The sequence below is a fragment of the Corella eumyota genome, chromosome 2, assembly GCF_963082875.1.
Source record: "Corella eumyota chromosome 2, kaCorEumy4.1, whole genome shotgun sequence".
NCBI classification, from domain to species: Eukaryota; Metazoa; Chordata; class Ascidiacea; order Phlebobranchia; family Corellidae; genus Corella; species Corella eumyota.
This window is the reverse complement of record NC_137491.1, coordinates 3,099,662-3,115,661: the sequence shown is the minus strand read 5'-3', so window position 1 is coordinate 3,115,661 and position 16,000 is coordinate 3,099,662. Positions and strand designations below refer to the sequence as shown.

General features: G+C 26.5%; 3 protein-coding genes across 3 annotated transcripts; 2 read left to right on the top strand and 1 right to left on the bottom strand.

The window, feature by feature from the left end:
• Nucleotides 1-847: 847 nt before the first annotated feature.
• Nucleotides 848-2,733, top strand: LOC145741544 (dysbindin-like). The gene is made up of 6 exons (XM_082559142.1): nt 848-957; nt 1,082-1,142; nt 1,511-1,643; nt 1,885-2,017; nt 2,434-2,456; nt 2,538-2,733. Exons 1-6 carry the CDS (start codon nt 899-901, stop codon nt 2,639-2,641), a joined length of 513 nt encoding a protein of 170 aa, XP_082415268.1. The 5' UTR covers nt 848-898; the 3' UTR covers nt 2,642-2,733.
• A 123-nt stretch (nt 2,734-2,856) lies between these two features.
• Nucleotides 2,857-5,946, top strand: LOC145741543 (cyclin-dependent kinase 10-like). Its single transcript, XM_082559141.1, has 9 exons — nt 2,857-3,050; nt 3,204-3,276; nt 3,437-3,611; nt 3,703-3,852; nt 4,034-4,209; nt 4,446-4,576; nt 4,707-4,899; nt 5,095-5,161; nt 5,371-5,946. The coding sequence occupies exons 1-9, from the start codon at nt 2,982-2,984 to the stop codon at nt 5,423-5,425; spliced, it is 1,089 nt and encodes a 362-aa protein (XP_082415267.1). The 5' UTR covers nt 2,857-2,981; the 3' UTR covers nt 5,426-5,946.
• Nucleotides 5,237-14,726, bottom strand: LOC145741542 (AN1-type zinc finger protein 4-like). Its single transcript, XM_082559140.1, has 18 exons — nt 14,506-14,726; nt 14,150-14,271; nt 13,765-13,840; nt 13,532-13,599; nt 12,944-13,056; nt 12,665-12,762; nt 12,176-12,389; nt 11,711-11,771; nt 11,469-11,561; nt 10,965-11,047; nt 10,568-10,646; nt 8,670-8,829; nt 8,286-8,408; nt 7,535-8,102; nt 7,220-7,355; nt 6,752-6,831; nt 6,505-6,641; nt 5,237-6,006 (listed from the first exon to the last, which is right to left on the bottom strand). Exons 1-18 carry the CDS (start codon nt 14,559-14,561, stop codon nt 5,871-5,873), a joined length of 2,403 nt encoding a protein of 800 aa, XP_082415266.1. The 5' UTR covers nt 14,562-14,726; the 3' UTR covers nt 5,237-5,870.
• Between the last annotated feature and the right edge of the window lie 1,274 nt (nt 14,727-16,000).

The following is a 16,000-nucleotide window of genomic DNA, read 5'->3' as shown; positions in this document are numbered from 1 at the left end:
TGGTGCATATTTCATTAAACAAAAAAAAAGATTTTTGCCAAGTCATGCCGTTTGAAACAAAAAACAATGTTAACCTAGCCGCATTGGATATAATTTATCAATCTTACACAACATATTTTAGTTGTAAGCTAACTTAATTTAAGCAGATTAGAATTATAAAACCTATATATCAACTTTTTATGGTTGAATTACAACAAAATATATATTGCTAAATTGAAAAATTTTGTGATTTACGTGAATTTAAAAATTCTTTTTTTCGCGGGAGATGTGATAATGTTACTAACCAACAGCAAAACGGATATCTCTTAGTCATTGAACCAAACTTAACGTTTTGCCAGTCAAGCGTTGCAAGAGTTACCTGGCCTTAAGTTGTTGTTTAAAATAACTTTTACATTCTTTTAGTGCAAACATACTAAATGTTTATACTTAAAATTAGGCCAAAGTTGACCGTAACAGTACGTTTAAAATGAAAGAATTCGGTAACGATACTAGTCTTACGCAGCTACAAAATCGTATTCTTACTTAAGCTTTCCCCTACCTAACAAATAAAATGTTTATTGGTATAAATGTCAATATTTTTTTATTTTACTATGTCGTGACGCTATACTCGTTATTCGGAAATGTGCTCTTCTATGTCACTTCCTGCCGAGTTTGGAAATACTGAATAAAATGAATATAACGCACTCCTATTTTTTTTAAACTATTTATAGTTATACCTATTTATGGGATTATTAATATTATCAAAATTAAAAAAATTAGTGGCGAATTCTATGATATTTAAAAAGTAAACATGAATATTGGGAAATCCCCTAACATGTGACTCGGTTGTTTTTTGTTATCTGTTTAAAGTAAATTGACGAATGTGTTTGTAAAATATCAGCATTTTCAGTGTTTAATTATGAGTAAAAATAATATAACTCCACCACATTTATATGCTGGCAGTGATATATTATGGAAGTAAGTGCACAGAACAAAAATTTAAAATTTTAGAACCAAAACCCTTCAATTAAATAAAATATTGACTGTTTTGTCAATTTTTCTATTTTAAATTTTTTGTTAACACAACAATTTAAAATTTAAGGTTTCAGCAAGAATGGAAATTAATGCATGATAATCATATTAGAACCACGACAAAAGCAAAGGTAACAACGCTCCTATTATTTTATTTTGATTTTTTTTCTAAATAAAGTGCTCCCTGCACTTTTAACAGCCAGTTAAAATATGTCATACCTTCTTAAATAAATGACGAAAGGGTGTTTTAAAAAAATAATGACAATGTGTAATAGGCAAAGCATGCCTATAGGCTCAGTATGCTGTAATTATTATTAAGTAAAACTATATTGTTATATATCCTAATCATAGACACATAACAAGAATGTTCTTACTGTGTTATACATTAAGCATTTAATCAATTTACTTTTTAGAAAACTTAAAATAAACAACTTAAAATGATATAATGCAACTAATATGCTAAACAATTTCAGTCATTTTTTATTTGGAATTATTTTAGGATGCCTCAAAGTTGATTTCAAATGAATTAATAAGATGGTGGAAATTAAACGAGAAACACAACAACTTGTACAAGCAACTACAAGTACTTCCACAAATGGTTGAAGACATTGAAAATTTGACAACAAAAATTGGTACACCAAAAAAATAAAGATTATTATCTGCCTTAGTGTATAGTTATATATAGTTATATAACAATATAATAACATTACACACTGCTGCAAAAATAACTACAATGGGGATTTATAAAAATAGTTTTATTTTTTCAACATAAACAAAAAATAGCTATATTTTAAGTAATTCAATATCAAAAATACAAGTCTGGACTTTAATTGTCATAAATTTATTGTATTTTTACACATTGTTTTTTTTTAGGCCAGTTGCAAATAGAAATGGATGAAGTTACAAATTTAGTTGAAAAGACAGAGGCTCTATCAGATGAATATGAACATTGTGTTGACATGACTACGCAGATACAAGATCTTAACGAGTTTAGGTTATTAAAAAGGTAAAGCCAATAACAATCTTTTAACACTTATTTTAAACCAAAAAATAGTATACACAAGACCGGCAGCGTGGTGTAGTGGTCAGAACACTTCTTATACTATATGAGGTCGTGAGTTTGATCCCCACTGTTTTCATGCTGTAGCGCCCTTGAGTAAGGCGTTATAAACAGTATGATCTCCTGCTGAGCCAACACTTAGTCAGCAGCTTAATTACCGGGCAATTATAATCTATAATATTCCACCCTGCCAAAGGTAACTGGAGTCTGGGTTTGATTAACTGATGTTACTCTATGTTTAGGTCGTGAAGTCGACCTTCCTACATCAAAGGTAAATTTAATTAAAAAAATATATATAAAAAAATTATATTTGAAAATATATTATACAAAAAAAAAAATTAAATTAACCTTTTTCTGCTTAGAATGAAAATGGAATCTTTGAAAGGTAAGTTTAACTTTTTAAGCAAACATTTTTTCAAAAACATATTTTAGTTATTTAAAAACACGAAAATATTTCTATTTTTAGTGAGGTTAGCTAGTGAGCATGCAAACAGGTTAACAGCAGTACAAGAAAATCAACCTGCAGCTTTATTAGAAAGACAACTAAAATTAAAACAAGCCCTTGGATAAAATTATAAAACCTGTGATTTACATTTGTGCAATATTTAATTAATATTTCTCTGTGTAATTTTTGTACTTTATAATTTCATTGTATTTCTATTGGCATATTTAAAAAGTTGTCAAAGCATTTTTTATTCATTTTGTATTTAAACATTGCTAGTCTTAAATTTATTTAAATTTTACTATCTACAAATTGTAACTAACAAATAAAGGACTATAATTTTTACATTTTAAATGATTATAACTTATTATTTAAACATTGTCACTTTATAAAAGTTAAACCTATCTTTTTCACTTAATTATTTTTAGATTTTTAACATAAATTAAAACACAATAACTTTATCATAAAATGGAAAATGAAATTAAACTGGTTTCAATTTCTAATGGAGAAACAAAAGTTGTGCCTGAAAAAGACCGGGTAATATATTAACCTCTATAAAATTAAACTATTTAAAATAAACAGCATATTTTTATAGGTTAAATTTATAACTGTCTAAGGCAATGTCCCTCAAAAAAGGATATTTAAACAAAATATTGAAGTTTGTTAAATATTTTTGTTATATATTTCTAGTTGGGAAATTGTAGAAGTGTAACTTCATTTGAAAAGTTAAACAGAATTGGGGAGGGTACTTACGGAATCGTTTGTAAGTTTTTAATTTGTAAATTTAACCAATTTGTTATTATAGAAATACCTTTACTAAATAAAATCTATGGGAAAATTTATACTCTTAGTGGCACCAAAATTAAATTATTTTTGAAGACTGAATAAAAAACTTTTAAATTATTATAAAATGAATTATTTAGATCGTGCTAGAGATACACTCACAGATCAAATTGTGGCTTTAAAAAAAGTGAGAACAGAAAATGAAAAAGATGGAATCTCGATCAGTAGTCTCCGTGAAATAATGCTTTTACTAAATTTAAATCATCCGAATATTGTTGATTTAAAAGAAGTAGTTGTGGGCCAAAAACTGGACAGGTTTAAAAATTTACTTATACTTTTCAAAATTAGCTCAATAAAAATAAATTAAATAAAACTAGTCCTAAAAATAAAATATTATTTATTTTAGTATTTTTTTGGTAATGGAATATTGTGAGCAAGACTTGGCAAGTTTATTGGACAATATGAGCACCCCATTTTCTGAAGCCCAAGTTAAATGTATAACTCTCCAATTGTTAGCTGGATTGGAGTTTATACACAACAAGTTTATAATACATAGGTCAGACTGAAACATTTTGAACTAAACTGTGAAGTTATATTATAAAAAAGAAAAGCTAAAAAGTATTTCAAATCAATTTTTTTTTTATGTTCAATTTTACTTCATTTAAACTTAGGCCATTTACTTTACTTATTACATCTTTGAAGTTGTTTTGTCTACTGTTTTGTATGTTTTTTTACAGAGATCTAAAAGTTTCAAACCTTCTGATGACGGACAACGGTATTCTAAAAATCGCGGATTTTGGTTTGGCTAAAACCCACGGAATTCCATCAAAGAAAATGACACCACGAGTTGTCACTCTTTGGTATCGTGCGCCTGAATTATTATTTGGTTCCAATACACATAATTCTGCTATAGGTAAAGTAAATTAACACTATAATAAAAACATTCATACCAATAACAATAAAGTTTTTGAAATAAAGAGTAGTTTTGTGATTTAACTACTCATGTTAATTAAAATTAATTAAAATTTACAAATGGATTTCTAAAAAAAAAATCAAATTTTGCCCCACAAATTGCCTTTCATTTTTGGCTTAATTAAAAAATATATAATATTCAAAAAGTTTAAATAAATATTCTTGATATGTCAACAGATATGTGGTCAACTGGTTGTATATTAGCTGAGTTATTAGCTCATAAACCTCTGTTTCCTGGCAAAAGTGAATTGCAAACAATTGAGTTAATTATTGAACTGCTTGGCTCTCCTAATGAAGATATATGGCCGGTAATAATAAAATATTGTAAAAAACGATTTTTGTGAAGTCGAATAACAATATTTTGTATCAAATTGTTATGTCAAAGTAAACAAATTTTCATAAAGAAGTAATATTAAAACTTAAGTTGTTTTGCTAAAGGGTTTTTCAGAGCTGCCGGCAATTAAAACAATATATCTACGAAAACAACCATACAATAACCTTAAACATCGATTTCCGTGGTTATCTGAGGCTGGTATGAGACTACTAAACCACTTGTTGATGTTTAATCCCCAAAAAAGAGCCTCAGCAAAAGATTGTTTAGAAAACTCTTATTTTAAAGAAAATCCCAAACGTAAGTGCATCACAAAAAGCAATAAACATCAAGTTACATTTACATTTTATTTTAACTTTTGAAATAAATAAAACTAACCTTAACAAACTTGTAAATTAAAGCAAATTCTCCACACCTAACTACTGCATCACACTGCTTAAATTTTTAATATGTTCTTATATGTAACTAAGTTTTATAATACTTTTCTATCCTCAGCTTGCAATCCTGATATGATGCCAACTTTTCCACATCACAGAAACAAGAGAAAAGTTTCTACTGATGAGTAAGCACTTTTTATTTAATTTACCCTTAACATAAATAAAGTCAATACAACCAACTGGTGTTTCCTTTCTTTGCTTAAGTTCCTACACTATTCATATAAAAGTGTGTACAAAAAGGCTTCAAATTAAATGATGCTTCCTTTACACCATAATTACTACTTGAAATATTAATCTTCATTCAATTATTTTTTATGAAACAACCCTCCAAAAGAATCAGCATCACTAAGAAGAAAAAAATTACTGGGGTCAGCAAAAAGATAGATTAAACCCCAAAACTTCCAACAGGATTTCAACTTTAACTTTTTGCTTTCAATAAATCTTTTAAAAATTTCAACTTTGAATTTTTGCAAGGTGTATTTTTAACTAACATTTCACTCACAGTGTATTATGTAAAAGCACAAACTTAAATTATCGCAACCTAAGTACTTTAAAACAAATATGTCTGCGTTTTTGGGGAAATTAAATGATTAAGCAGCCAAAAATGAAGTTTCAGTGTCTGTTGTTGTCATTTTTTTCGTGCAAAATTGGCAGTATATTAATTTAAATCCAAGCCATTCAGGGCCAAAATAAACAAGGCTAACAAGAAATAAGGAACTTCGAAAAAAGTACAAAAAAAAACACTATGAATAAAAGAACAAAAATATATAAAATCTGCCAGTGATTTTTAGACCACTGATAGTTCAAAAAAAACAACACAATTTTGAAAAGAAATTAGATTTTTGGAAGCTTAGGTGCACTAATAAGAGGATTGGCTTCTTCTAAAAGTTTACGACCAGTGGTTTTGTAATCATAAGAACATTCATGTGTTTCAGCGTAACGATGTGTCGCACAAAAGTTGTTACCACATCTGAATAAACACAAATTGAATTCAACTTTTTCTAAATTCATAAACACAAATTGAATTCAACTTTTTCTAAATTCATGTTTAATTTGACTTCTACTTAATAAGTCATACTTAACTAATACTACTGTAATATCTAATAAAATTCTTTTTTTTAATCAGGCTTAATTTGACCTCAGACATTTTAAACTAAAATCTGTATATATAACCAAACGTAAAACAATGTCTTGAGTCTTACTTATCTACTTAAGTATCTAAATCAATATCTAACTCTTGCTTAACTAATACTACTGTAATATCTAATAAATAAAATTTATTTTTTTATCTATGCACAAACTTATGCTGTTTATAACCTATATCTTAAAAAAAATTAAACCTTTTTTTTCTTTTTGACAGCATGGTAATTGCAGTCACGATAAAAATAATTTAATTTGTATTTTTTTATGTTAGAAAAAGTCAAAAAAAATTTAATCTTGAAATTACATTAAAAAAGAAAAAATTTACCTGCAAATATAACTTGTAGCTAAGCCAGTTCTTTTTGCACAAACAAAACATCGTTTCTTCTTACTTGTGTGTTTAATTGGGGGTAACGCTGTTCCGCTTGGGGGTCTTCTTTTTCCACTGTGGGGGCCTTTAGGGGGCTTAAAATATTTAAAAATTTAAAAAAATTTGTAAAAAAAAAATTCTACAAAAAATGAATGTTAATAAAAACAATTTTAATTTATTATCCTTTTAAACTAAAAGTACTTACTTGCATTATTTTTCGATTATTTTCAGGATTTATTCTATAGGAAGGTCCTGATAACCTACTACTACTATGACCACTTGTACCTAGAATAAAACAACCGAGTTTTAACAAATTTAAATACAATAAAACATTGCAGAAAAAAAACTATTGATAAATATAATATAAAAATGTCAAAAGTTTTTGGTAGTAAAAATTGCCAGCCAAAAAAAGTTATTAAATACAAGTTAAGTTACTTCAATCTGGTGATTTAGCTAAGTGCTTTAAAACAATAAGTACGATTACAAGTGCCTACATTAAAGACTCTTACTTTTAAGTTAACAAGTTCAACAACTTAACCTTAAACCTGTACAAACCTTCAGCTAATTCAATGTAAAATTAAGCCAAAAAAATTTACAATAAATTAATTTTTCATAGTTTTTAAATGGTGAATTTTTTGAATAAAATTTTAAGTTTTTGATTTATTTTGTTTACCTCTTTCTCCATTTTTAACGGGGCTTCTAACTAAGTTTCGTAAAATACTTGCGTCAACTGCTTTGTTAATAAAATTAACAACATCTCTTGCTTCTTGTCGGGACATTGATTCAACTTTGCCATGAGGTTTCTCTTTCTATAAAATTAATGAAAGTAATTAAAAAAAAACTGTCAATTTGAGAAAAAAATTAGGATCAAATATTTTTAAAAGCACTTTTTTTAAAAATGGGGTAATTTTAAAACTTATTTATTGTTTTTTACACATTAAGGACAATACATAAGCCTTAAACAAAGCCCATATAACTTTTAACATACTGTGCCTGGCTTTGAGGATTGTCGCTGTAACCTTTCAGAGTTCAACAAATTATTGTCATTTTTTAAGTTATCTAAACCTCTTTTATTATCAGACTCAACAGAAGGATTGGTGACACTTAAACGCCGTAAATGTTGTTTGTGCCGCGCAAGTGTGGCACTGGCATGTGCAGTTGGAGACTGCAGAGCACGCAAAGAGCCTGATTTTCTTAACAGGTCCGAATTTACCGGTTTTGTTTCGGTTTTTGGGTTTATAACATTCGGCAAAACAGAAGTGTCTTTATTCTGCCGTAATGAATAACCAAACACTCCTCTGCCAGAATGAGTTTGTGTGTTTGCATCTAAATTATCTTTTGAAGTTTGAGTTTTTTGTCCCGTCTGCCAGACAGAGTTATAATTCGTTTCGGTAACACTGTTTGGTTTTTGAGGAGCAAATTTTGAGGGTGGGGTTTTCAGGAAACTCCCTGATGCTCCCCAGTAATGTGAGGGGTGATTTAGACCCAGGGAGCTGTATTTCACCCCCTGGGAAGTTTGGTAAACTCTGGCTTGGGATTCTCGCGTCTCAACTTCCCTGTTAAGTAAAAAAATTAAAATAATTTTTCAATTTTAACAATTCCATTTTAAAATAAATCTTGAAACTAATCAAACTAAAATTTAAAAATCTTCAAGTAATTTTAACTAGGCGACAATAAATAATCAGTAAATTTGTGAATCATATTAAAAAATTACTACCCCAAATTGAGGATAAACTGACCTGGGAGAAGGGGGTTCAGGTGGTAGGTCACCAGGTTCTTCATCTGGGGAGGAAATAAGTCCGTAAGATCGGAGATACATGTCATGGCGATTAAAAGTCATTCCTTGGAGAAGAGAAGTAGGACTAAAAATTAAAAAAAAATTTTAATAATATAAAAAGTTCATTCAACGTAAAAAATGTTTTTTTTAATTCAAAAAATTGTAAATATTTTGTACTTTTTAACAACATTAACTTATTAAATATATTAACAAAAAAAACTTATTATTATTTTTTTTTTAATATTTTTAAACTTTTTACTTTTTATTTTTGATAAATCCCCAAACTTTTTATTTTTGTTTTATTTTATTTTTTAAAAATTTTACAAAAAAAAAATTTTTTTTTTACCAAGGTAATTTCATTTTTTGAGAAGTTGATGGAGCAGGAGGAAGAACTTTAGGTTTTCTGGGAGTTGGATTTTTCTCTAGAATATTTAGAAGGCGGCGAGTTCTGGGACTAAATCTTCCAGTTGCATCTTCTTTTTCAGGCTCTTCAGCTTCAGCTTTCACTTAAAAAATTATATAATTTTCAAATTTAATTTTTATATTTTAAATTTTTTTTTGTTTTTAAAATTATTTAAAAAAAAATTCAAAATAAATTTTAAAATAAAAAACAGAGCTATATTTTTTGTCCACTTTTATAGGTACATTAGGTTAACAAAAATATGGCAATATTTTTAAAGAAAACAACAACGTAAATTTGTAAAGCTTTATATATTCTATAAAAAAAACGCCTTTAATTTAAATATATAACCCAATATAATGTTATAAGTCCATGTTTATTTTTTGATTTTACGTGTAGAATGTTATTCTCATACCAAAATATTATCAATTTTAATTTTTTAAACTTTTTTTTTAACTTACATCTATTTAAAAAAAAAAATTTAAAATGACACCATAGCGTTACATAATTAAATTAAAATATTCTAAACATAAACCATTTATTCTCCCACCAACAATTTGAAAGAAAAAACATAATAACAACAAAACTATCAATTTACCATTTTCCATTCATTGAAACAATACAAAATATCAATTTCAAAAATCACATATAGACCTAACATCTCATTGCTATTATATTTCAAAGCTCTAAATATGCCACACACCAACATACACCTTAAAGATGTTACATAAAGTTAAAATAACAGAAATAAATAACAAGTAGAATTTTCTTCACAAGCAATATTATTTTTTCCCATATCATTTTATAAAATGTATTTACAACTGTCCAATAAATACCCCAATTACAATTATAGGGTGGAGGTAAAAATTGGACGCATTTTGTATAGACTGTGATGCAGATAAAGGTTTAAATAAGGGTAGAAATTATAACATCACCCTGAAATGTCGAACAATAGTAACTGTTGCGTCACAATGGTAACTGTTTTGTAACAAAGAAAATGTTACGTAACAATAAAAATCGATGAAATTTTACTATGGAATTTGCGTAAAAAAAAATAGCGTGTTTTGATGGATAAAAGATGTATAAGCAAAACTGAAAGCTTTAAGACCCTTAATAGCTAGATTTAACTGTTGAACAAGTTAAAAAGTCGTTTTTATTCGTAAGTATCGGTATAACTTTAGTTTAATACTGAGCTCCATTAGTTGGTATTTTGTCATTAACCACAAAAAATGTTTTTGGCCATTGTGACGCAACAGTTACTATTGTTCGACATTTCAGGGTGATGTTATAATTTCTACCTTAAATAAGGGCCTTATAGAAAAATCAGTGCATTTTTAGTTAGTGTTGCCAATCTGAAAATTTAGGAAAAATTTTAACAACTTACTTTTTGCCTTTATTTTCGGAAAAATCAAAAAAAATTTTTTTTAATTTCAAAAGCGCTCATTTTTTTTTAGGCAATTTGAATTAAAAAAAGTGACATTTATTTAAACCTGATATAGACAATGTTAAGGCAAATTATTGGTAAAAGGTTGCAACCCTAATAAAAATTTGGATGGTGTCCACTAATTACCTCCAAATTTTAACTGTCCAATAATTACCTCCATTGACTATACATTAAATATAATATAAAATTATATAGTCATAGGCCTATATGTTGCTTAAATTAAAATAAAATTGAAAGTTTTTGTTTGAATAATTTTTTAAATTTTATCTTAAAAATATATAATTTATACATGGAATCAAAATATATACATTTATTTAAAAAAATCAAATAAAATCTTTAAAAAAATGCAAAATAATTGTTAAGTTCACACTTTTTATTTAAAATTAATTTTAAAACTTACACTTTTCTATTATTTCCACTTTCTTATTTGTTTCAAGTTTTAGAGCACTTTTAGTTTCATTTTGAGTGGAAACTTTCTCCTAAAAACATTAATCAAATATTTTGAGCAATATTTCTAGTTTGCCTAGCTCAAACACAAATAGATGAATCAATAAATTAAATTTAAAGGTTAGTAAACAAAAAAACCATAAAGTTAAATAACAAACTGGTATGTGAATTTTAAAAATAGTTTTTCAGTTATAAAAATAACATAGCTCTAAGTTTTAAGATATTTTTTAAATATTAAATATTATTTACTTGTAAAACCTAAAATTAGAAAACAAAAGTAAAATATGTTGTCAATGCAGTTTTACTTTAAAATTTTATTTTTTATTTTTGTTATATAACAATAAACTTACAGTTTCTGTGTTTGGTTTATCTTCATTTATTTCCTTGTTACTCAGCAGTTTTAATCTTTTTAATCGAGAAATTCGACTATCATCTAAAAATATTTACATTTTAATACCATACTTAAAATTTATATAGCCTAAATTTAAAAGTTAAAATTGTTTGTTAAATTAATTACACACATACACATTAATTGCCTGCTCCACAGACTGCATTTTAATTATTGTGATTTGGTCTCAAATTGCAATTAATCTTTGCAAGCGATAATTTACCCGCGCTCACAAATCACAGTTTTAGTTTTTTTGAAAGGCCTTAAATTAGACATTTATAAATATATTGCCCACCAAGCTCTAATATATAGATATATTTAGTTTAAAATGTATTTATATATAGAACATTTAGCATGCTTGAATAAACAAAAATTAAAAACTGACCTTTGCATAAATTAATAAAAAACTGCCTTGGTAATTTTAAATGATAGAAATAATGAACTAAATTTTTTCTAATTGTTATACCTGCTTTAGCTTGGTTGTTATTTTCAACATTTGGCTTTGGCACATTCGGAGGTTTTGGTAAAAATCTTTTAGGAATTAACATGGTAGGAGTTTCTTAAAAATAACAAAAAAATTTTTAAAAAATCACAGTTTCTTCTTATAGGCTGATAAATCCCAAATCCCAAATGTTAAAAAAAAACATTAAAAAAGATCAACAAAAGTTTATTTTTTACAAAAATATATTTTTTAAATCATTTTTTTACCTTTTACAGGGTTCTTATTATTTAGGAATGGCTTTATTTCTGAAGAGGTAGGATTTGAAACCTGAGTAAAAAAACAAAAGTTAAAATCAATGTGGTGACTACTTTAAAACACTTAAAAAGCTTTTAAAATAATAATAAATTATTTTTACTTCCGATTCATTGATTATTTTATTTAAATAATATTTTTTTTGTTTTTAGTTTTATAAATTTTTGGTATTTAAATTTAAAAAAATTCAACCAAATCTGAAATAAATTTAATAAGAAAAACATTTAAAGATAAAAAACAAATTAAGAAACACACAAAATTAAGAATAAAAAATGCTCAACAAAACAAAAACAAAGTTTAAATAGCCTTACTTTAAATTACTAAATAAATAGAAAAATAAAAATGTATATTTATAGACTAAAAAAATTTTTTAAGATAAAACAAAAAAATCAAAAAAAATTTAAAAGAATTCTAAAAACCTTATTTTTGATCTCAGGAGGGGAAATAGGTTGAGGATTTACATTAAGATTTTGCATGTGGTTTTTAAGTAATTTCATTTTTGATGCTGTGATGTTGTTCTCAACCATCTGAGCCACACTGAGTGATTGTTGACCTCCTGACCCCACGATTTGACCCCCGATTGTGAGGTCATCATCTTCGTCCTCATCTTCTCGAAGGTTACAAGCTGACCCACTAAAAATTGTTTTTTTTTAAGTTTTAGCTAAATTTTTTTCGTATTTTGTGCAAATTTATAAAACTTTTAGGCCTTCAAATAAGTAATTTTACAATTTCTGTATTTTGACATTTAATTTAATTATATTAGTTAATTGCCCACTCTAAAGACTGTATTTTTATAATTGTTGTAATATAGTCGCAGGTTTTTAAATTAGACACGCGTAAACATATTTATTAGTAGCTTCATAATCTACAACCTACTTAGCTTTATTAAATACAGATGTTCTAATTACCTTAATGATTCAGTAAATGGAGTTAATGTCCCATCTCCTCTATCAACTACTCGGAAGAAGTTTAATTGATCTCCATCACGATATACAAGTAAGGTTACCTTAAAAAAAATCGTAATTCAAATTTTACTATTAAACTAAAAAGCTTATTACTAAAATAATAACTTTATTGGTGTTCAAATTATTTAAATATGAAAAAAAGAAATTAAAATTAAATTAAATCATCATATATTTTTACATGTTTTATACTTTCAATTTTCGAGCGAATTTATATTTTTAAACCTGTTTGTTGCTATTTTCTCCACTAGGTGGGGATGACAGTTTGTCGAAAAGTTCGTCACTGTTTGATTTTACATAATCAGCCATTTCTCTTAATCCCGGTTCTTCCATTGCAACTTTAATATAAAAATTTATTTTTACTCAAATTCTCAAAGAATATATATAAAAACTATAACAAAAGAACAAAATTTAAGTTTTTTAGTACCAATATGGCCTTAACAATTTGTTTTACACTACCTACTATTGTTGTATTGAATTTTTTATTTATATATGGTATATAAGATAATTGATTACTGCAGTGCATTGTGGAATATATTCAAAAAATCACAAATTGCAAGTTTCTATACCAGAGATTCAAAGGTTATCCATAGACCATTTACCATATATATAAATATGAAGGCTATTTATATATTTTTAGGCATAACAATTGTAACGCAACTCATAATATTGCTGACAAAAAGTTTTAAGATATGGTGTAAGACTGTTGTTTATTTTTGTTTTCAGTGCTGACATGGTATAAGGTTCTTATGTAATGTTTTAACATTATTTACTTGTTGACTCTATTAAACAAATACATCATTGTTTAATTACCTCTTCTTGTGTTAATTGGTCCTCCTCTCATAGCAAGAACAAGTTTTAAAGTACAACCATCTGTGATACTAAAAAAGAAAATATTTTCTAATTAAAAAAAAACAATTTGTATAAAATTTGTATAAAAAACTCATGTGACAGTATATAATAGGTAGCTTAAGACTGGTCACGCTATCTAGTTAACTACATTAAATATATCAACTTAATAAAATTATAAAACTAAATTATTTTACTTGTAATCATGGAGACAGTAATCATCTTCCAATTCTATGTTTTGCCATATTAGGTATTGCTGAGTGACAGGTATACCTGAAAAAAAAAATATTGTAAATAAATAAGTTTAAAAAATAAAGTTTAAAATTTATAAAAAAAGTTGGGTATATAGTAACATAGAGATGGAACAAAATAGTAAGCAAATTTAAGTTTCTTAATTTAACAATTTAACAGTCAATAGTCATTATGATACATTTAAACGAAACTTAAAAATTTTAATTGAATGACGCCATCTTGAAAAAAATGTTATGACTCCCTAATTGATAGCAGTGCGTGACCTACTGATAAATGTAAATGGTGTTAACAGAATATTTGTGTGATGTTAACACAGTATTTATCATTTACCTTCTAGTCTCTGTATTTTGGCTTTAACTGATATAACAGTTTCGTATGGTGAAACACGAAGTTCAAAACATGTGCCAGTTAGGGTTTCAATAAATAACTCCATTGTACTGTATAAGGGTAATCTAGAAAAAATAAAACAAACCATTTTACTAAACAAAATAACAAAAATTGATTTGTGACACATTTAACACAAAAACCTGTTTGTTATTTTGTAAAATTTTTAACCCGAAACTGATTTAAAAACAAAACAAAAAAGTAAGTAGGCTCATAAACATTGTCAATTATTTTTTATAGCCTAGTTAAGTTCATACCGTTTATTGCTGGGGTGATTATAAAAAAAAGTAATACATTAATACCTATAAGCATATTCGTAATGGTCAGCCTCTCCCATTGCATAATCTTTAGGGTCCATGAAATAAAATTTATTCCCAAAAAAGATTGTAATAAATGTTCATATTATAGATTTAAATTACTTTTATAAACTTGAATCCAGGCAGTATTGGTTACAGTGCTTTGAAGACTGTAACCAAGGAGCATATTGGGCTATTACAAAAGTTAAATTACACTTTTAAGCAAATTTGCTGGAATTAAAAAAATACCAATGATTACTTGGAAAGTATCTAAATTAATTTAATTGATAAAGAGGTTCTTACAAATTTTCTTTAAAAAACATAACGCGGTTTTACTCATAATTTAGTGGTTAATATTTAATCGTTATCTTTTAAAGGAACTCTCAATTTTAATTTTTATTGAAATTTAAAGATAGCTGGAAAAACACTTACAAATTAAACAAAATTATATATATACTTATAAACACATAATTATTAATTTTGAATTTTGAATAAAATCATATGGATATGAAAACTTAGCTGTTATAGAATGTAGAAAGGCTGAAACGTTAACGTAATGTTTGGTGTTTTTTGCCACTTATTTAATATTGTTCAGTTGTCAGAGGTTTTTAATACAGACCTCACATTTTAATAACGGTTAATTCTCATATGATTATAAAGCAGTACAATTTATTAATGTTTAAAAATTTATATTTTGTTTTCAAACTTTAGCTTGTTACTATAAAAATTTAATTTTATAAAAATTTTAATGTTACAGTATACAATAAATTATATGTATATATTTAATTAAGCTTTAAATAAATCAATTTTTCCTGCATATGTCAACTACAAGTTTCATTTTTTGTTTACAATATTTCGCATAAAAACATTACACTTTAGTCCTACCTAACATCCTAAATAGCGAAGTTTTGGCATATTTTTCAAACTGTCCGCCATAAGTTTCTTAAAATCGTTTTTCTACGGCATATTTTCAATTTATTAAACTTACAAAATATACTTTGATGGCCAAACTACAATAACAAAGCCTAAAACTTTAGCAAAACAATTCTCACACAGGAATTTGCTTTCCCGGATGATTAGCGACTGGCACGAAAATAATATCGCCATAACGCCAATCACGTGACCAAATCAATTAGTGTTGTCATCTTGTTTATAAAAATAAATTAATAAAATAAAATCACATTTGTAATTTATATAAAATTTTACTTGACCTGTGTTTTTTACCATAAAAAACGCGAACAAAAAAGTTGTTAAACAGTATGTTAGTTATGCAAATAATAAAAAAATGTCTATTATCTAACTTACTTGGAAATTTTTTAATATTAAAACGTTGAGATATCTTAAAACCTTAGGTAATGCAAGCATATTATTTACAAATTTATATGATAGGCCACGTTGAAATACCAGTTCCCTCTAGCCCACTTAAATATCTTTATGTATAAAGCTTGTAATAACTATCAAGTAACTGTTTATTTTGCATCGCACCTAAAACACCTCTTCT